We start from the raw sequence: 22,249 nt of genomic DNA, 5'->3' as shown, positions 1-22,249 counted from the left end.
ATGCACACACACACACACACACGCACGCACGCACGCACGCACGCACACACACACACCACACGCGCACGCACGCACGCACGCACGCACGCACGCACGCACGCACGCACGCACACACACACACACACACACACACACACACATTACCAGCTGCTTAGACCAGAAGAATGATTCCACCAATAAAGACATTACACTCCAAATCTGCTTAACGACCGCGCCGTGGACAGTAATGGTATCAAATTGAACTTGGCCCCTGGGGATAAAAGTGTGTGCGTGTGTGTGTGCATGTGTGTGTGTGTGTGTGTGTGTGTGTGTGTGTGCGTTTGTCTAGCTATACTTATGGGGACCATACGCATGTTCACACACTCACATGCTGGGGACGTCTGACACAGTGGGGACAAAATCGTAGGTCCCCATAATTATTATCGTTCAGGGAGATAGGGGGCAGTGTTGCTGAGTGTCTGGTGCTTTTTTTAAGCAAGTCCCATAATTCGCGTTTTCATGTCATATGACAGGTGTGTTAACAGAGTGGGGACCCCCCCAAAAAATTTTTTTTTTTCCTGCAGTTTTTGTGTGAGTGTGTGAGAGAATGGGAGAATGAGAGATTCACACACTACTAGCCAATCACAGGTCCGATATTTGCATACAATGACGTTGGCTTCAAGTCAGTTTTTCAGGCCTGTGGGACCACAGGAAAGTGGTGTCCCCATAATCGATGCAAACCCGCGCAGGTCCCCATAATGGATGCATACAAACATGTGTGTGTGTGTGTGTGTGTGTGTGTGTGTGTGTGTGTGTGTGTGTGTGTGTGTGTGTGTGTGTGTGTGTGTGTGTGTGTGTGTGTGAGAGAGAGCATAATTGCATGCGCGTGTGTCTTTTATGAGTGTATATCTGTGTGTCTTTCTGTGCATCTCCGGAAGAAAAGCGTGTCTGGATGTCTTGTGTAAATGCATTGTTCCCCTTGTTCTCCACAGTGCCACTCCAGTGCAGAGAGACCATCTCATGGGGACACACAAGGTAAACGGGACATGGAATGGAATATGTTTTATCTGAGCACTCAATATCAATTCACTCAATTTCTCTTTTATTACCCCAATTGTACTATCCCAATTGTGAACATTGCACCTTTTGTGCCTTCATTTGTAAAATATGAATTGAAATATACCGGATATAATAACACTTTTTCTGTACTATGCAGTAAAAAAAAAAAGGAAAAAATCATCAGTCCTTAATTTTTATCCATTTGCAAGTCAGAGAGTGTACACATGTAACCAAATGGATCCTTACTGGTTAAGTTTGTACGTTGTCTGAGCTAAATTAAACCTTCAATTCAAAATGTATTTTAATAAATAATACATTATTTTAACCAATCTGTATAATAGTGCATGTTAATACAATAATAACTAGTAGGCTACATCTGCAGTTGGAGGTGAAATCCAGACCCAAGTAGTACTGCCCGGAGCTCATTAGCACATTCACAGTATCTCCCCTGGTAAAGTCAAGTGGGGATCCAATCTCAGGCAGAGCGGTTGCAATTTCGCCCGCAACGGCAGCTTCAACACTGAGGATTCTACGGCATACTGTGTATTCAGGGGCGTCACAAGGGGGGTAAAAGTGGGACCGAGTTACTGGGGCCCAAGGTGGTACTTTAGCTATTGAATAACAGCAGATATACAAGCTGCACCGAGTGCCACGCTGCGAGCTTGTAGATCTGCTATTTTGGAAAAGTCATGAGAATATGTGCAAATCTTTGAATATATGTATTTTTTAAGCAAACATTTGTAACTCAAATTTTGCTTCTGGGGGGTCCCTGGAACTAAATATATTCATGGGGGGCCCGCAGTGAATCCTTGAACCCAGGGCCCAGAATTTGGTGCGACGCCCCTGCTGAGGATTCTACGGTACACTGTGTATTCTATGCTTTAATGTTGTCTCCCCTCTGCTTGTTTCTCCATACAGTCGCTGGCTCTGTCTCTGCACATAAAGCGCGAGGGGGGCTCGCCCACCTCTCCCCCCCGCGGGGCTGAGGATGTACACTCTGACAGATATCAGGTACGATGACACAAAGCACACAGGCTCTCAGCATCACAGTGTTCACTGCAGAAAACATCACTGTACACACTGTAGAATCCTGAGCATTAAGTTGACTCTGAGTGCCTGGAAATGTAACCAAACAGACCTGTAATGGTACACTATATTTGTAGACTCTCTATGAGTTACAAATGGACAAATTAACACGGAAGATTTCACAGTTTTACTTTACAAAGTGCTTTGCCGTTGACTTCGCCACTTACTGGGAAGCTGTCTATTGTTGGGACTAAAGCCTCATTTATACTTGGTTGTACGACGTTGTCGTGTTTTTTTGCTCGAAAATCTGTTATTTTCAGCGAGCGACAACATAGCACAAAGAGGAAGTATAAATGAAGCTTAACTCATTTCAATAGATGTGTGCAAGGTGTCAAAAACAAAATGTTTTTTTTTTCTTCTAATTTGTGTGTCCTGCTCCTTTCTTTTATTCTATAGACCTTTCTCCGTGTGAGGGCCAACAGACACACAAGACTGAATGGTACGTTAACTTACAGAGAGCGTTGTAAATGTTGTCTGGCTGTCCTATAACGAATCTTATTGCTGTCGTCTCCATTTGTGTGGAAAGAGAACAGTGCCTGGCTTACACTGTAAACATTCACATTTGTCAGTGTTCTTTTTTTTCTTTCTTTTTTTTTTTTTTTAAATCTATGACATGCAAATGAGACACATACTATACATTCTACACACTCACAAAGGGAAGGTTTTGTCAATTCCAATGTGTGCAGTTTAGCAGAAACTCTTTTCCTAAATGACTTAAAAAGTGTATGGTCCGAGCAAATGACATGAACTCTGGTCAACAGACCACAGGGTAAATGGTTACTTAAGTACGGCGCAAACTAACAGAACAATGTAGTGCTTCAAAGTAGCTAGGATACCAGGTAAACATGTAGCATCTGTCTAAACGACATGCTATCTAAACAACATTCTTAGCATTTGTGGTTAAGCATAAACAAATCTAAATAACAAAACATCTGTGGACCAAGAAAGTAACACATCTGCGTAGTGTAACTAGCATCTTTCTAAAAACAGTGACAAGACGGGTTTACAACTGCCTGAACTCCAATCTTCCAGTGGTGGAAGACATACTCACTTTTACTGAAGTAAAAGTATGAATACTGCAATGTCGATATACTCTGTACAAGTAGAAGTCCCATATTCAAAATGTACTTGAGTAAATGGACAAAAGTATCGGAATCAAAATATAATTACAGTACCAAAAGTAAAAAATACTCATTGTGCAGAACATCCCATTTCACAATTTCAAAATGTATTAAAAATGTTTTGAAATAGCCGATCTACAAGCTCACACGATGCACTGTGGACTTGACCTGTAGATGTGTTTTGTAATAATATAGTGAAGTAAAAGTACAATATTTGCCTCTGATATTAGAGATTAGCAGAAGTAAAAGTAAAAGTACTGAAAATTGGAAATACTCCAGTAAAGTAAAATGCCTCAAAATTGTACTTATGTACAGTAGGCTACTTGAGTAAATTAACTTAGTTACTTTACACCACTGGCTGTCCTGCAGTACTGTGTTTGTCCAAATCTCCCTGTCAGTCGTAGAGAGTGTCAACCCCACCCCACCCTGCCTGCCCCCCCGTGATGACCTAGCGCCCACACGAGCAGAGGAGCTATTAACCTTTCCACTTTGACCTCTTGATATGTTAACAGTGGACGACCTCTGCTGGTGCAGGTGCTACGTCAAATCCGCCCCATTACACCCCCACAACGCAGGAGCCCACCTAGACTTCTGCACACAAGCTGGTAAGAGACAGAATCATGTGGCACCTTACATCCCCCCCCCCTCCCCCCCTCCTTTGACATTGCCTGGCTGACACTGACAGTGGTGGAAAGTTTTTTGATTGATTGATTGAGTATTTTATTAGACATAAATGGAGAACAACACAAGTATAGTCAATACAATAAAAAAGAATTAGTACAGTACAAGTACAGTTAAACACCCTGCCTAAAAGGAGCATCCCAAATAACTCCTTTTACAGTCTTTTTTACGTCCGAAGTCCTTGGTATTCAATTCATGGACATAACAAATAGCAAGCAAAAAAACGAAACATTAAAAAATCATCACAGTTATAAAAACACTATATGTAAAGGTAGGGGAAAGTAACCAAGTACCGTACATTTACTCAAGTGCTCGAGTACTGTACTTGAGGTGTTTTTACTTCACTTGAGCATTTTTTTTATATTTGATACTTCTACTCCACTACATCTCAGAAGCAAACAGCTTTGACAGCTTTAGTTACAAAATGAGTTTAGCAGTTACTTCACAGATTTAGATTATTAATACCTAACCTAATATTATCATTAATTGTTAAATTGTGACCGTCAACACAGCATTAGCAACCATGATGTGGGCCAGAGTCGCATTAGCCAGCTACCATTGAGAGAGGGTTCAAATGGGATGTCTCAGAGAATTCATAAATACATAAATGCACATATTTGTGCAGTATACACACAGTAAAATCCTCAGTTAATTTAACCCCTGAGACTTTTACCTTGTACGTACATGTTACATATTCAAGTAGCCTAGAATTTAATCAAATGTTTGTTATTCTGTTAATCTCATTAGGCCTGCCATTTTGCATGTCCTCTGATATACGTATAGAAATTATGCTCAAGTGAAATACTGGACATTTATCAAAGATATTAGCCGGCACACTGCAAACAAAGGATAATTTGAGCGTATCTTTTAATGATCTATACAGCATGATAAAATATAGGCTACTTAACGTAAAGCTCCTATCGTGTCGACAACAACTATAGGTGCACAGAAGGACTGACCCTGTATACACCCTCTATAGACCACAAGATGTCTACACACAGTAACATGCTTAGTGTTCATTTATCCATTTAACTCTGAGAGTGTACAAATGTAGAGTTAAATGAACACTCAGGATTTTTCAGGCATAGGGTCTACTTAATGCCATGTAGAATCAGGAGGTCCCATTTGACTCCTGCTGCCAGTCCTGTTGAGGTCTGATAGCTTTTATTACAACAGGACAGCATAATGAGTTTCTAAATACACATCAGAGAGGAGGAGAGAAGAGAACAGAACAGGGGAGACGAAGGAGAAGCGTCCATCAACCTTGTTCTCTCTCTCTCTCTCTCTCTCTCTCCCCCCTTCTCTTCTCTCTTCCTGTCCTCTCATTGTTCTCTCTCTCTATCCTCCTTTATCATTCTCTCTGTCTCTCTCCTCTCTAGCCGTTTCTCTCTACTTTTCTCTCTCTTTCCTTTGTCTCCCCCTGTTCTCTCTTGTCGTTCTGTCTCTCTCTCTCTCTGTCTCCCCTCTTCAGTTCCTCTCTTTAGCCGTCATTACGTCCACCCGGCTGGGGGTTCGGGGAGAGGGGGTCCCCACTGTCAAGGAAATTAGAGGGCCCTAAAACTTAATGCCCCCTTATGCAATGTGCGGTGCAGTCAGTGGGAGAGTTGGTGTTCTGCTGTGTTAACTTTTATATCAACGTCACTCTGGGGATGAGGGTGATTGTACATATATCAGAGGGAAAATGGCAGTGAAAGTATGTGTATATATATACATTATATTTATGTTGTTGTCGCCATCAGCCATAAACCTTCTATCTCCACTCCCTCCCCTGTCAATTAATGCCCTTCTTCGTCATATTATAGTGTCACACAAAAGTAGCAGAATCTCATGTGACTGTGAGCTTGTCGATTATTTGCTATTTTAGGTTTTTAAGTGAAAGTGGTTAAGTGTGTCAGTGGGCTTTTAAATATTGAACCAATGAAAAGTATTAACAAGAGCTTGTGTCAACCTGACAGTGATATAATACTAATACGATATAGACACTTTATAATAGTGCAGTGCGTGTCTGTGGATTGGATGTGAAGGATGGAGGTGGAGTTGTGACGGTTGGGGAGGACACATGTCAGTGTGTGTTTGTGGTGATGGAGTCTTAAACTTAGAGTGTCAAACACTCTCTAAGGCACGGTCAAACACCCAAGTTTAATTCTACCTACAGTATATGAGGGCGGACTCTGCCAAAGCTTTTCAATGGGAACGGAGCCGTTTGCTGCCTTTGCAGATTTTTGCCAAACAAAACGCTCGGTTCCCATTGAAAATCTTTGGCAGAATTCACCCTCATAACTTCAATGTGACCGCGCCATGAGGTTCAAATGAGCACTCAGGATTTTACTGTGTGGATTACATGTGGGGGTGTGAACTGTGAAGCGAAGGAATACAGTAGTGTGTTTGTGTGTGCGTGCGTGCATGCGTGCGTGCGTGCGTGTGTGTGCGTGTCTGGGGCGTTGTCTGACAAAATGACTAGTTGGTAAGGAGAGGCTGTCTTGAGGATGGGATCAAAAATCTACAACCTACAAGCTCACAATGCAGCGACGCGTTGTGAGATTCTGCTATAACTTCTTTCTTTTCTTTTTTTACATGATTTCTGACAATTTCTGATTTTTTAAATATTTGTGCCTGCCCAAAATAATAACATCAGGTTGAAAGTTTTTAAAGTGTCAGAAAAGGTGTGGCTGCACTGCTGTGCGCCGTATATTTTATTTATTATGTTTAATATTGCTTGTTAGTTTTTTACATTGTTCAGGATCATTTGACACAAAAACCAAGAACCAAAATCTACGTGTTTTATGGCAAAATTATGAAAAGTGAATTAACACTGCAGTGCGATATACAATTTGGATTCTGTATATTACAAAGAATACTAAACGTAGCGATACTTCACATCACACTAGCAGTTGTTGTCCAGAATCCAGCACCGCTCTCTGACACAAAAATAACTGCATATCCATTGTCAAGCCATGATTTTTCACACTCCACATTTCTCCTGATGTTGTGTGATGTTCTGTCTGTTCCACAGTCAGGATCGGGAAGCTGAAGAGGAGAAAACCAGAGGAGGCCCAGGTTGGTACAGAAACACAAGCCGCTTATCTTCAATATTTAACCAGCTTTACAGCAGGAGGCTGACAGCTGCATGTTTCTGAGGACATGATGTTTTTCCTTACACTCTCGGATTGACACTTTGTTGCTGTTGGGCAGAAACCATGTATGGACAAAACTGTTATCTTTCAGGAAACATGTATTCATTCCAACTAGGGACCAAATCAGTCAGCTCCATACATGGGCACAAAAGGGGGCATTCCCATATATGGGCATATACTGTAATGATGACATATGCCCATATATGGGCATATCAGTCGGATTGGTAGTAGTGGCCGTAGGTGTGTGGGCTGCGTTCTAAAACCCACAGACAGACTTAGCCACTTTTTTAATTATTTTATTTAGAGTAGCCTCTACCCCCTTTTCTCCCAATTTAGTCGTTATGCCAATGAATTCCTCCCCACGTTATTGCTGTTGTATGCTACTGACTCACCTGCCAGTGAGGAGCCTCCACCAGGAGGACGTACTGTTGTATCCTACTGACTCACCTGCCAGTGAGGAGCCCCCACCAGGAGGACGTAGGGCTAATGACACTTCTGCACGACACTCTTGCACGACGAAGTAGTCGTATTCATTTACTCATAAAACATAAAACGGTGAAATATGGAGATGTAAGGTCTCTGCCTGAAGGCGACGACATGTGAGATAGAGCAGGTGGATTTCCGCCTGGAGATTTGTTGTTAGGAGGGCCGATGGGCCTTCATCTGTTTCCAATTCCTGTCATCGTCTGCCGCTGCTGTTCCTTTCACATCAAGATCACTGTCACATGTGTGTATCCATGTGAAATGGCTTCTGTTCTCTGTCACTGGTTTACAGCTATGAAAACACTGCAGACATCTGGCCAAAGGCTAAGGGAGACATGTGGACACATCCACCGAGATTGTAAACTTGTGTGTCTGTCTTTGTGTGTGTGTGTGTGTGTGTGTGTGTGTGTGTGTGTGTGTGTGTGTGTGTGCGTGTGCGTGTGCGTGTGCGTGTGCGTGTGCGTGTGTGGTAGGAGGGATCAGCAGAATTGGTGCCATTGGAGGATGAGTGGAGCGAAAGGAGAAGGTTACAGATGGCCTCTATATTGGGGGGATTCAAAGGTAAGAACAAACGTGTGCGTGCGTGCTTGCTTGCTTGTAATTACTACACTTGTGAGGGCCAAATATCCCGCAAGCATAGTTGAAATTGAAATTATAGACAGACCGACAGACAGACAGACACACTCACAGACTGACAGACACACTTACAATTGGGAAAAAGTTCGGGTTTTGTTTAGGTTTCGATACTTGTTGGTTGCACACCAGTGTCACGCACCAAAAACTAGCAGTGTGTGAGTAAGAGTCAGACATAGAGGCAGCCGTGTGTATGATCCTGTTCACTGGGGGTTGCGTAATGTGACTGAGTGGCACTTGAAAAACCACTGAACTTTTCAGCCCCGATTACGAGCCTATTGCAGGATGCCTCGAAGGTTTGAAGAAAGAACGTGCACGCGGAGCCAGAGAACGGGGAGGAGGGCGGTTGAATCTAAAATGGGTCACACGGTCACACATGATGTCACAGGAGGTCACAGTGTTTTGATGTGGCGGTGGAACTGTGTCATCAGGTGCGGTGCTGGTGAGCAGCACATCTAAGGAGTGTCGGGACAGCGACGTGGACCTTGACGTGGATGGAGATGACACTCTGGAGTACGGCCGAGCGCAGTATCCTTTGAACACGTCACGTTATGAGTTACCGTACACTGGTTAAAGAACGGGTACACATTATTGTGTATCATTATTTTATGCTTTAACTATTGAAAAATAGCAGATATACAAGCCCACAGCGCGGCACCGAGTGCCGCGCTGCGAGCTTGTAGATCTGCTATTTTTGAAAAATTGTGAAAATTAGAATTTTGACCCGATTCTATAAGTGAATCCTTCTAAGGTTTTTTTGAAAAACCTATGTTTCTATGTCAGCTATCTGGCTAGCCATCGTCAAAGAAAAGTTCCTTTTCACTTAACTGGAGCTCAGTTAGTCTGTTCTTGAGAGACTACTATGTCAGTGGTTCTCAAACCTTTTCATGTGAAGGACCCCTAAAATGATATGTATTTGGCCACGGACCCCTTCTCAAAATATTTAGTTCCAGGAACCACCCAGAAGCAAAATTTGAGTGACAAACGTTCGCTTTAAAAATACATATATTCGAAGATTTGCATGCATTTTCACAACTTTTTCAAAAATAGCAGATCTAGAAGCTCGCAGCGAGTGCCGCGCTGTGAGCTTGTAGATCTGCTATTTTTCACTGGTTAAAGCATTCAATAATTCTAGGCCTAAATGGGTTAAGAACAAGGTGATGCGCACATCCTTTCCAAGTGCTGCTGCTGGGCTCAGATCGACATAGGATTAAAAAGAATAGAAGTCCACACAACAGCTGATGCTCCACAGTGTTTATTGCATTTTAAAACATAAAGTTTGACGACGTTTCGGCCATCAGATGAAGGCCAGCTTGTGCATACTTCTATTCTTTTTAATCTTACTGTAGTGTACACTGAGCAGTTTGGTGTTATTCTGGATTGTATTGCTATTGCTATTAAAGACAATATACTGTATGCCTTTTAGGTAATGCAATTATGCCACCAGTAAGGAATGAGAGTAATATGTTTCATTCCGATATACCACTTAGTTTGTCAAATGGATTCTACCCCATTATATGCACCTATAATAGGTGCATATAAACTAGGTAGGAACACAAGTGAACTGACTATATGATGAAGAAGGGAAAAAAAGAAGATTAAAATCCTAATTTATCATATGAAAAATGGTTACTATTGAGGTCCTTATCTGCGTTGTTGGTGTCCATGAATGATGCCCAATTTAACCTTTTAAAACAGTGAGATTTAATAAATCCCTTCAATCTTACACAAACAGCATTGGTAGAATGATATACACTCTCTATATATGTATTTCTGTACTTCTCCACGATGTTCTGCTTTCCTTAACGTGATGTTCAGATACACAGAGACAGATGTCATCCCCTGTTCGGGAGAAGGCTCCAAGGACACAGCAGTGAAGTATGTACCACTCTCTGTGACATGGTTGCCCATATATTTTCATACAGGTTAACGCAGTCACAAACCTTGCAGTATACATTTTGTTATTGTATTATTGTTTTGCCTAGTTTTTAAATGTGTGTTTTCTTTTTATTTGCAGCGGCAGTTTGCCCGATTCCAGAGTGAGCATAGAATATCCCAAATGGACAAATGACGGTGAGTTCGGCGCATACACCCAATGAAATGTACTTTTACAGTATAAACCGAATACTGTACTAATTATTCATCAATGCAAATTATTTGAATTCTTCTCATTATTTAGATTTTTCAACAGGAAGTCCATCTACCAGCACTGGGGAGAGTACTAAAGTCGACGGTTGCATCATCAGCGGTTTACCCATCACATGTAAAAACACTGACATCGCCCCGTAAGTTTTAAGATTGTTTTAAGCAACATTGGGTAACATTTGCTATGCATACCATGTCTATAATGCATTATAAACATACATTGAATGCATTATAATCTGCTTACAACACTGTGTGATTATAAGAACTCATACAGATTCATAATGCTTTATAACAATCATAACACATAATAAAGCTTTCTATAATGACTGATACGGTCATGCATAAATGCATTGTGATATGCATATCATACTGTATGATTACAGTTATAAGCACTCATTAGTACTCATAATGCAATCATGATACGTTATAAATAATTTTATAATGACACTTTCTATGCAATCCATGTTAATTCTCATAGTTGTAAGACATTATAATCATGTTATAATGCTTCATAATCACCCTTATAATGCATTGTAATCACTGTGAAAATGTATTATATTGCCATTATAAGTCACTATAAGTGGTCATTAGTTGCTTCAACATGGTTATCATAACTTTTGGAAGAAAATAAAAATCCCTCTCTATTGCCAACCCTCGCTATACTTTTGAATTGTAGCTTTGGCTCATTACCACAATGGACATCACACTTTCTACGTGTGGCGTTATGATCAACCTCCTCCTGCTATAGCGCAGCATTCAATATACAATACTCCCAGAGCAGAATACAATACTATATCAATGTGATGATATCATCAATCAAGGTGATAGAGGCCGACGCATGGACTGTACACACATTTCATCATAGTTAATGCATTGTATCCCGGTGTGCATTCACTGTCTGTGTCGGTGCATATAAGCGTACATAACATACACTACAAGTGTCTGCATGTGCGCCTATATCTGGGGGGACCCTGACACCTGCCTACCCCCCACCCCACCTCTTTCTCTCTCTCTCTCTCTCTCTCTCTCTCTCTGCCCTCCCTCCCTCCTCTGGCTATGATAAATGAGACAGCCAATGTCGGCAATGTGATTGCTGCTAAATTTCACGCTCAGTATCCATGTTGGCCGGCGAATAATTTAATCTGTCTTCGATTTATAAATGACTCTCCAGTGTCTGCCTAACTCATGCGCTCCCCCCCCCCCCCCCCCCCCCACCATCTCCCCTCGTGTTTCTATCTGTGTGTGTGTGTGTGTGTGTGTGTGTGTGTGTGTGTGTGTGTGTGTGTGTGTGTGTGCGTGTGCGTGTGTGTGTGTGTGTGCGTGTGTGTGTACTGCTGTAGGGTCTCAGAGGATTCTGCGCTGACAACTCTGGATGCACTTAAAGCTCGGATACGGGATCTGGAGAAACAGCTGTCTAAAGGAGACAGATTTAAATGCCTGATCTGCATGGTAAGATCGTGTTAGACACAGATCTACAACTATCGTATATAATATATATATATATATATATATATATATTATTATTATTTTTTTTTTCGTTTTCGTTTTTTACAATTGTGTTGTGTTTGTGTTCAAACTATAAAAAGAAAAAAATCAAATCTTTTAAGATGTATTGATATTAGTACTAGTTTTGGTCCTGGGGAGACTTCTACTGAGCGTCTTGAGCGAGAGGGTCTGGGAACCCGTTCGATCGAGCCACAACACAGAGGCTGAAGGCAGCATCAGAGGCTGTTTAAACTTTTTTTTTTTTTGCATTTGTGTGTTGAGTGGTTAGTGGTTACGACTGTTTACAAGGGACATTACACCATGTAGGAAAAGTTAAAACAATGGGAACGATAGTCTCTTGATTACATTTTGTCATCATGTTTTAGGATAATATAACATGTCTACTACCACATAGGAGTTAAAGGACAATGTCAGTTTTTTACCACAAGGGTTCATATTTTAGATTGTAATTAAAGAATATAAAAGATGAGTGTTAAAATTATTTCAATTACTTCTTTCTATTGTTTTAGAGATTCTTATTTCAGTGGTTGGGGGCATGCGTACAAGTGGCTAAATATGTCATTTTACACAGAATAAGCCCATTCCCAAGATACAACGCAACCTTTCATGGTTGGATGTGACTTATGGGGGCTAGACGTGTTACTGTAAATAGCAATAAAGAAACTGCTGGCTTATTGTGTCTAAAAAGACATATTTAGCCACTTGTACGCATGCCCCCATGCATACGCATGCCCCACATTTTAGCACGATAAAACAATAGAACGAAGCAAATGAAAACATTTTAACACTCACTTTTTCTTTTCTCTAATTACAATCTAAAATATGAACCCTTGTTGTAAAAAAACAAAGTTGTCCTTTAAGTGCATTCTAATCATTTAGATTAGGTGATTCTGTATGTTATTCCTGTGTGTTTAGTCTCATCTGTGATGCTTTCTATTGTTCCCTGTTTGCCTGGATTTACCCCAATTTATACGTCATGGATGTGACAGTATTGAAAATAACAGATGAACAACTGAAAATACGATTTTTCAATAGATAAAATAGCAAGACAACCCCAATAAATCACAATGAATGACTTAATACACAGGCTGAACACATACCTGGTGTTGCAAGTCATTGTGAAAATTGAGTTGGTGACTTGTTATTATGAGTAATGCTGCTTGTTATGAGTAAAGGTCGCCATCTAGTGGCTGTTCTTGTTTTCTCCATGCAATAGTAGGCCTGAGGTCAATTTACCCATCTGTCTCTCTCTCTTTCTCTGAACACGAGAGCTTTGTTATAAGGCTCATGAGGTACATTAGAAGTAAAGTGTGACAAATGATGACAAAGATTTTTGTTTTCAGCTTAGTGTGAATAAAGGTTTTTAAAATGTCTCTTTGTCTTTCCATCTGTGTATGTCTAACTGTCTCTTTTCTCTTTCTCTGTGTAGGATACGTACACAACCCCTCTCACCTCCATCCAGTGTTGGCATGTCCATTGTGAGGAATGTTGGCTACGGACACTGGTAAAACCTTACTGTTGTACATATAGAGTAAAATACTAAAATGTAGACTCAAAATATTCTTCCCCATCTTAAAATAAATATCAGACCAGTACAGGATGACTAATTAAGTTTCTTTCTTTTCCATCCTGCCTTCTTTCCTCCAGGGAGCAAAGAAGCTGTGCCCTCAGTGCAACACCATCACTTCACCTGGAGACCTGAGGCGGGTCTACCTGTGACGGACAGGTCAATGGTCTGGTTTTTATCCTAACAGGGGAGGACTTGAGGGCAGCTGGCCTGTCAGATGTAATCCCACCCTCTCTATCTCCTTGCACCTTCCTGAGCCCTGTCTGATCAATGAACTGCCAACTAAAAAAAAGATATAAAGTCTCTGAAGTACGTCTTCCTTAGAAATCCAAAACGCTTCTTTTGAGAGCTTCCTCCAACTTCCAAATGAACACTTCAACAGGTGTCATCTATCTCTCCACATTAGGATTGATATTGACCTCCAGAAATGGATCCCTATATGGTATCAAATATCCTTAATATAGGCTACAAGCATTCTACATCCCACGCCTTGCCACTACAATGGTATGGAATGGTACACAAAATGATCTCCTAAAGTTGGCACAGTTTAAATTAAGAGACTCACATCCTAGATCCTACTGGGTGTGCTTTGGGAAATACGCTCTGAGACCGCTAGAGCATACGCCAGGCCGGAGCATCGCAGATTCTAAAGAGTGTATTTCCGAACTCACCCACGTGACACAGATACAGGAAATCAATCGAAGTTGCAGAGTCTTGGTTACGCTTTGGCAGTATTGTTGCGTGGTTAACTAAACTATGACTGGAGCTCAGGCACTGAAGACATTATGACAAATGCTTTGGATAACTTTTTTTGTACTACTTTTGTCTGTTTTATGAAGAAAATCAAATAGCTTAATCACATGCAGAGCACATGTACATAGTTTTGTGTATGTTTGGAATGGTGTGTGTGTGTGTGTGTGTGTGTGTGTGTGTGTGTGTGTGTGTGTGTGTGTGCGCGCGTGTGCGTGTGCGTGTGGATTAGTCATCTGGCTGTATTTACTGTACAGAATTTTGTCTTTGGCATAGAACATTTATTTGGTTAGTTCCTGTAGTTTGGAAACATAATGGTAGTTACTACATGAAATTAATAATTTTGTCTTTATCATTGTTGTGTTTCTTTGTACAGGATCATTAAATCTAATTTTATCAATGTTACTACAATAAAACGTGTTTAAAAAGCTTTCTTGTCTCTACATTGACTGCACTGTATATTGTTAATTATGTCATAATCATGAAAAACATTCATACGATAGTAAGTAATCAATACAAATCATACACTATTATATATCAGTAATGCCATGCTATGCATGCAACTTAAAAAAAATATATACAATTAATTTCATATGGACTATTTTGTGAAAATGAGCCCCATTGATTTCTATTACAAAATTAAAGTTGAATATTTAAAAAATATATATACAACTTGCTTGTTGGTGATGAGGGCATCAAAATGAAACTGAGCCTTTGCAATAAATTATAGAAAAAGTCATAATACAGTAGCTGTTTTTCAGCTCATGTGTGCGTGTGTACGCCTGTGTGTGTGTGTGTGTGTGTGTGTGTGTGTGTGTGTCAAGTCAAGTCAAGTCAATTTATTTATAAAGCACATTTAAAAACAAATAGGTTGACCAAAGTGCTGTACATCATGAGAACGCAGTAAAAACAAATACAATGCAAAGCAAAAACAATAGATTCAATTCTATTTGACCAAATTTTTTTTCTCAAAAATGTTTATTAAGTTTTACATTTCTAACACACAAAGACAGCTTAGCAACAAACAAACAAACAGGTCTTCTATTTGCCCAACTTAACTGTCTGGAAACCGTGTGGGGTGTAAAACACATGGGTGGGTATCTATCTATCTCTATTGAATTAAAGTGAGATTTGTCTAATTCAATACATTTGTCTTTAATCAGCTGGACTAAGGTGAACAAAAGGACCCAAAATGAGGAGTGACCCATTAGAGGTCAATTTAGAGACACATTAGCACAAGAGGCCCTGCTATAGCCTACATATTAAGGCCCCCCACACATACATGTGAAGATGTGCTAATTACAGGTTTAGTATGCTAAACCTGATCACACCTGAGACGCTCTGTGCTTTGTATTGTTCCTGAATGGCTCAGGTCATGTAAATGACTGTTAGAGTACCAGACTGTTTCCTTATTGTGCTGTTTGTACAGACTGGGACTGAGAATGACTGAATGATGAAAATCTTTAAGATAAAACTTGTTCTGTTCAACAGATGAAGTGTTTTGACATTTTATCTGCTGTATATTTGTGTAACAGGGCTTTTATGACTTTATTGTTAAGACAGTGCAGGGAATGGGGAAAGAGATGGGGAGTGACACGCAGCAAAGGTCATCGGGACTCAAACCTGTGACTCGCTGTCAGGCATCAGAGCCTATGTGGTAGACCTACAGTATGCGCTGAGACCGGTAGGCCAACAGGCGCCCCGTGTGCAGTAGTAGCATTTGTCTGAAGGGCAGTTCAGTGAAGAATAAATTAAGTTTCAATATGTACTGATGGAAGTCAGTACATTTAATTTGTACTGTACAATATGGTCTTTATGGGGAGTGACTTAGTAAGTCACACAGCAGGAAGATTTGTGAGCTGCTGTAATAAGGATATCAAATGGAACACACTTCTGCTTTAGCAATGCAAATGTATGTTTTTTCATGTGTGTGTGTGTGTGTGTGTGTGTGTGTGTGTGTGTGTGTGTGTGTGTGTGTGTGTGTGTGTGTGTGTGTGTGTGTGTGTGTGTGTGCGCGCGTGTGTGTGTGTGTGTGTGTGTGTGTGTGTGTGTGTGTGTGTGTGTGTGTGTGTGTGTGTGTGTGTCTGCGTGCGTGTGTGTGTGAGAGTGAGTGAAATTTGCACCTTTGGTCTGTCAAGCTCCGCCCCCTGCTAGACTCATGAATATAAAAGATTCACCTTCAGATCAGACCAAACACAAACAACTAAACTTGCAGTGAGGGAGGACAGACTGTCTTTCCACAGCTACAGGAGAGAATACTGACCCAGACCACTGGAACCTGCTGCTGAAAGGACTTCAACAAGAACCAGGATTCACAGCAGTGAAAGTAAACGTCAGGGAATATTCTACTAGAAGGAGTAGCTTGACTAGCTTCACTCAGGGAATAAATGGCTTCCACGTCATCTTTTTCAGAAGAGGACTTTTCCTGCTCTGTGTGTCGCGACATCTTTAAAGAACCTGTTGTCCTGGCATGTAGCCACAGCTTCTGCAAAGCCTGTCTGCAGGAATGGTGGACACATAAGGGAACGAAGGAATGTCCAGTTTGTAAGAAAATAAACAAAAGAAAATATCCACCCTGTAACCTGGCTCTGAAGAACTTGTGTGAGGCCTTCATACAGGAGAGGCACCAGAGACCTTCAAAACGTCAGAGAACTTCATCTGGGTCTGAGGATCTCTGCAGTCTGCACACTGAGAAACACAAGCTCTTCTGTCTGCAATGTCAACAGCCTGCGTGTGTTGTGTGTCGAAATTCTAAAAAACACACCAGCCACAGTTTCAGACCCACCGATGAAGCTGCACTGGACCACAAGGAGGAAGTCCAGAAATCACTGAAGAATTTACAGGAGAAACTGAAGGTATTTAATGAAGTTAAAACTGCATGTGACGAAGCAGCGGAACACATTAAGGCCCAGGCCCAGAACACAAAGACGCAGATAATGGAACAGTTTAAAAAGCTCCATGAGTTTCTACGAGAGGAAGAGGAGGCCAGGATCACTGCACTGAGAGAAGAAGAGCAGCAGAAGAGTCAGATGATGGAGGAGAAATCTGATGCCCTGAACAGAGAGATATCGACCCTTTCACACACAATCAGAGCCATAGAGGAGGATCTGAAGGCTGAAGACATCTCATTCCTGCAGAACTACAAGACCACAGTGGAAAGAGTCCAGCTCACACCACAGGACCCACAGCTGGTCTCAGGAGCACTGATAGATGTGGCCAAACACCTGGGCAACCTGACCTTCAGAGTCTGGGACAAGATGAAGGACATTGTCTCCTACACCCCTGTCATTCTGGACCCCAACACTGCCTGTAACCTGTGTGTCCTGTCAGATGATCTGACCAGTTCGACAAATGGGATACCAAATGAGATACCTCCCAATAACCCAGAGAGGTTATCAGGTCATCGCTTTTATGGCTGTGTCGTGGGTTCTGAGGGCTTTAATTCAGGGACTCACAGCTGGGTTGTTGAGGTTGGAGACGGTAATTTCTGGGGAATGGGTGTGTTATCTGAGTCTTCTCAGGGGAAAGGATTTAAACGTGGTCAAAGATGGAGCATAGATTTATTTGAAGGTCGTTTATACCGAAAAGACAAAGTTTCTCACCAAGTGGTGAGGGATCTCTCATTGAAGCAGATCCCTCAGAGGATCAGAGTCCAGCTGGACATGAACAGAGGAAAGTTGTCATTCTCTGATCCTGATACCAACACACACCTACACACCTTCACACACACTTTCACTGACACACTCTTTCCATTCATTCAGACCGCTCCTGTTAAGACCATGAAGATATTACCAGGGAAGGTCAATGTAACTCTGGAATAATGATGATCTTGAAGATTATGTGAAGAGCCATTGTTGTTTTTTTATATCGTTTTTTTTTTTGTACTGTATATCCAGCGTGACTATAGAAGTTGCTGCTATTTGTTTTAAAAAGCTTTATGCCCTTTATATATAACATGTATACTGTGTGACGCAATGTGACAGCTTTGTTTACACAATGCTGTACCCTCTTCAACTGTATGTACATTCCCCATTTTCAGCAGTATTGTTGACAATTGCTTTGGCAATGTTAACATTATGTTTTCTCATGCAAATAAAGCTCATTTGAATTGAAATCGGGTTGATTGATTGGTTTATTTTGGCCTGAGTTCTTTTTTAAATCTAACAAAAACTCTGTGATGTGATAATGTTTAATTCAAACAAAAATCTATACCACTATACCAATCTATACCATCTATTGTTTGTTTTGAGTTCAGTTGCATCAAATAACACATTTTGTCATTTAGAACATTGTACTGTACATGTTTGCAGAGATCAACATTTAAAGCAGTGCAGATGTTTTATGAAAAAGGGTATATGAGCTACACAGTTAAAACACAATCTCTATTAAATATGATGAATGATCTCTATTAAAATCACTGGGGATTTTCCATGAATCAATAAAATGAGGAGTGACCCACAGAGAGACCATTAGCACAATGGGCACTTGATATAAACATATCAAGGGCCCCACACACACTATTCATAGGCTAATGATGATAGGTGCAGTTTCACTATGCTAAACTTTACCACACCTGAAACGCCCTGTCATGTGAATGGCTCACAGTCACCAATTAAGCGGGTCATGAACTGCACTGCTGTAACTCAAGTACTGTAGCCTATACTTACAATTTTGAGGTATTTTTAAATCTGTGTAACAGATTTCTACATTTCGTTGTTGTTCTGGCACGACATACAGGGCACCTATTTGCCTATTGGCTGTCGCGGCCCCCCAGACAATGGGGGAAGGGGGGAAAAGAACTGCATTAGAGCCAATCGCAGGCGAGTTCGCTCCTCCAGACTATGGGTTACAAACGGCAACGGGAGTAGAGATGGGATTTATGGCTCTTTGAAGTGAGCCGGATCTCTGGAATCCGTTCCTTTCAAAGAGCCGTTCAAAAGACTGGCTCATTCTAGTTACTATAGTTACTTACTTTGTAGATTTTGATTATAATTACAACAAATAACTTATACAACCCTGTATACATTTATTTCTGACATATATATAGGTACATACCTGCCATTTGAAAATACAAGCTTGTAGATCTGCTATTTTCAAATGATTTTTCTACATTTTATTAATTGGGAAAACCTGTGAAACAGGACATTCTGCATAATGAGTACTTTCTACTATATTTTGATACCCATACTTTTGTACATTTACTCAAGTACATTAACATTCATAAATAAGGATAACGTGCCCACATAACCCCTCTTCTTTTTGTTGCGGTCCATTTTATGTTGTATTTTCCAAAAAAAGCCTCTTTATTTTATTTTTTATTTTATTTCATGTTTTTTTAATTGTGTTATGTAGGTGGTGGGTGTTTGTGGTGGTGGTGTTTAAAAAAGATGTAAAAAATAAATAAAAAGAAAAGAAAATTATTGACTATGGACATAAAATGTGAATTATGAATTGAAATCATTGCAATAAAAAGTATATATATGGGGCTTTTAAGCCGTGACATCATTTTGTAGGCAGAGGAGAATCTGCCCCCAGAGCATTTTCTGTCCCTCGCTATTTCAAAAAACAACGACTAAAAAATAACGACTAAAGTATCATTCTAACACTTTCCTTTCAACAACAAAGAGAAGAAAAATGTGTAAATAGTAAAAATAGTAAAAAGATTCACGGAAACTGGGGCCAGAAATTCTCCTCTGCCTACAAAATGATGTCATACTTAACAGCCCCTATATATATATATATATATATATATATATATATATATATAAAAGTACGTTAACAATCCAAACTTCTACTGTAGCAGAGTATTTCCACATTGATTGCAGTATTGATATTTGTACTTATGTAAAGGAAAGTACGTTAACAATCCAAACTTCTACTGTGGCAGAGTATTTCCACATTGATGGCAGTATTGATATTTGTACTTATGTAAAGGAATTGCCTACTTTTCCCCACAACTGTTCAACTATGGACATAAAATGTGAATTATGAATTGAAATCATTGCAATAAAAAGTATATATATGGGGCTTTTAAGCCGTGACATCATTTTGTAGGCAGAGGAGAATCTGCCCCCAGAGCATTTTCTGTCCCTCGCTATTTCAAAAAACAACGACTAAAAAATAACGACTAAAGTATCATTCTAACACTTTCCTTTCAACAACAAAGAGAAGAAAAATGTGTAAATAGTAAAAATAGTAAAAAGATTCACGGAAACTGGGGCCAGAAATTCTCCTCTGCCTACAAAATGATGTCATACTTAACAGCCCCTATATATATATATATATATATATATATATATATATATATATATATATATAAAAGTACGTTAACAATCCAAACTTCTACTGTAGCAGAGTATTTCCACATTGATTGCAGTATTGATATTTGTACAGGAAAGTACGTTAACAATCCAAACTTCTACTGTGGCAGAGTATTTCCACATTGATTGCAGTATTGATATTTGTACTTATGTAAAGGAATTGCCTACTTTTCCCCACAACTGTTCATTTAGAAAGGAACGGCTCCTTACTGCGAACCGGATCCCATCGTTCATTTCAAAGAGCCGTTCAAAAGACTCGATTCGTTCTCGAACGTCCCATCTCTAAACGGGAGCCAGAGAGGAAAGACTCTGCAGCTGTGTAGATCGGCTATCATTCTTTGTGTTATGCAACCAAATGTTTATTATACAGAGAGAATCATACACGTGTTGGACAATAAAAACATTGACAGCCAGGGGGAAAAAAATCCATGAAGGACACGGAATGCAATCGTTCACTCGCCGTTGGAAAATTGACTTATATTAGACTATTCAACAGACGATAGAACTAACAGTGTGTGTTTTGAATCCATTTTGTGCGACCGCACATGGTCACAGAATTCAATGGGTGCCTGGGTTTTAGCGTAGCACCGGGCCGCTCTCTGACCATAGTGGCACAGCGTGTCAGGTGATACACCAAAAAGGGTTCCCCCACAGAACGTGTTCCCCCACAGGCGCAGAGACGTGACGTCTTTACACTGCAGCTGCTACGGTGGTGAGAAAAGTATACTCAAATGTTTTACTTAAGTAAAAGTATCTATACTGCAAGTAAAAGTCCGGAATTCAAAATGTACTTGAGTAAAAGTATAGGCTACACTTAGGATAGGGTGACCATATTTTCAGCCACTCAAACCGGGACGCGAAACACTGTCGCCTAAAACCGGGACCCTAAAAGCAATGCGCACGTACCGCGCACGCGCGTGCCCATTCTCTAACGTTCGTCCACGTGCACACACGCACCGCAGGGTTGCAAACAGGCAGTGAGTGATTGACAAACAGGCTCAGTGTTGAATTCAGACACGCAATGAATTTGTTCATGTTTTCTGATTGGTTAGGTGAGCATGTTTTCATGAAAAGAACATGATAAATGTCTATGCAACCACTGAAAACAGCTACTATTATTTTTATTCTGGCGAAAACTGGGACAATTTTGCAGTGAATGTTGAAAACCGGGACATATTAGTGTTTTAGAGATATTTGTCGGGACACCGGGACACGCAGCTTGAAAACGGGACTGTCCCGGGTAAACCGGGACGTCTGGTCACCCTAACTTAGGACTAAAAGTAAAAGTACTCATTATGCACAATTATTCTGTATCACATGTTACCAAATAATATCCTTTGAAAATAGCCATGGCTGAAGTGGTTATGTAGGCTATACTTTTCAAAGTAACTAGTAAAGTTTTCAAATAATTGTAGTGGAATAAGTACAATATTTGCCTCTGAGATGTAGTGGAGTAGAAGTAAAAGTAATGAAAAATGGAAATACTCCAGTAAAGTCAAAGTACCTTAAATTGTACTTATAAGTACAGTACTTGAGAAAATTACCTTTTTATTACCCCAAGAAAAGAAAAAAAAAATACCATTATTGCACCAAAGTAATCAACAAGCTAAAACTATACTATCAAAAATGTCCAAGCATTAGCCTAATTGTAAAATAATATAAGATAGAGGCAAACATTTTATAAATAGCCGATCTAAAAGCTCACAATGCAAAAAATAAATAAAATGGGGACCCAAATTATACCAAGGATATTTGAAAATAGCCGATCTACAAGCTCACAACGCA

General features: G+C 40.3%; 2 protein-coding genes across 2 annotated transcripts in view; both read left to right on the top strand.

Annotated features, from left to right (window-relative positions):
* rnf220b (ring finger protein 220b) overlaps nucleotides 1–13,546 on the top strand; it is a gene marked incomplete at both ends in the record, with an annotated part of 36,284 nt that extends 22,738 nt beyond the window's left edge. The window contains 13 exons of the mRNA XM_080721003.1: nucleotides 972–1,014; nucleotides 1,957–2,049; nucleotides 2,521–2,563; nucleotides 3,758–3,850; nucleotides 6,940–6,983; nucleotides 8,017–8,104; nucleotides 8,608–8,704; nucleotides 9,995–10,054; nucleotides 10,200–10,249; nucleotides 10,368–10,461; nucleotides 11,662–11,770; nucleotides 13,257–13,331; nucleotides 13,475–13,546. Of these exons, the coding sequence (XP_080577129.1) occupies nucleotides 972–1,014; nucleotides 1,957–2,049; nucleotides 2,521–2,563; nucleotides 3,758–3,850; nucleotides 6,940–6,983; nucleotides 8,017–8,104; nucleotides 8,608–8,704; nucleotides 9,995–10,054; nucleotides 10,200–10,249; nucleotides 10,368–10,461; nucleotides 11,662–11,770; nucleotides 13,257–13,331; nucleotides 13,475–13,546 (961 nt within the window). The remainder of the gene's footprint in view (nucleotides 1–971; nucleotides 1,015–1,956; nucleotides 2,050–2,520; nucleotides 2,564–3,757; nucleotides 3,851–6,939; nucleotides 6,984–8,016; nucleotides 8,105–8,607; nucleotides 8,705–9,994; nucleotides 10,055–10,199; nucleotides 10,250–10,367; nucleotides 10,462–11,661; nucleotides 11,771–13,256; nucleotides 13,332–13,474) is intronic.
* Nucleotides 13,547–16,531: 2,985 nt separating this feature from the next.
* LOC308287654 (E3 ubiquitin-protein ligase TRIM35-like) lies at nucleotides 16,532–17,965 on the top strand (the record flags this gene model as incomplete). Its single annotated transcript, XM_080728886.1, has 1 exon — nucleotides 16,532–17,965. One exon carries the CDS (start codon nucleotides 16,532–16,534, stop codon nucleotides 17,963–17,965), a length of 1,434 nt encoding a protein of 477 aa, XP_080585012.1.
* Between the last annotated feature and the right edge of the window lie 4,284 nt (nucleotides 17,966–22,249).

This window comes from Nannobrachium achirus (assembly GCF_963921795.1).
Source record: "Nannobrachium achirus genome assembly, chromosome: 1".
Classification (NCBI taxonomy): Eukaryota; Metazoa; Chordata; class Actinopteri; order Myctophiformes; family Myctophidae; genus Nannobrachium; species Nannobrachium achirus.
The sequence above is the reverse complement of the archived record's forward strand: the minus strand, read 5'-3'. Positions and strand labels throughout refer to the sequence as shown.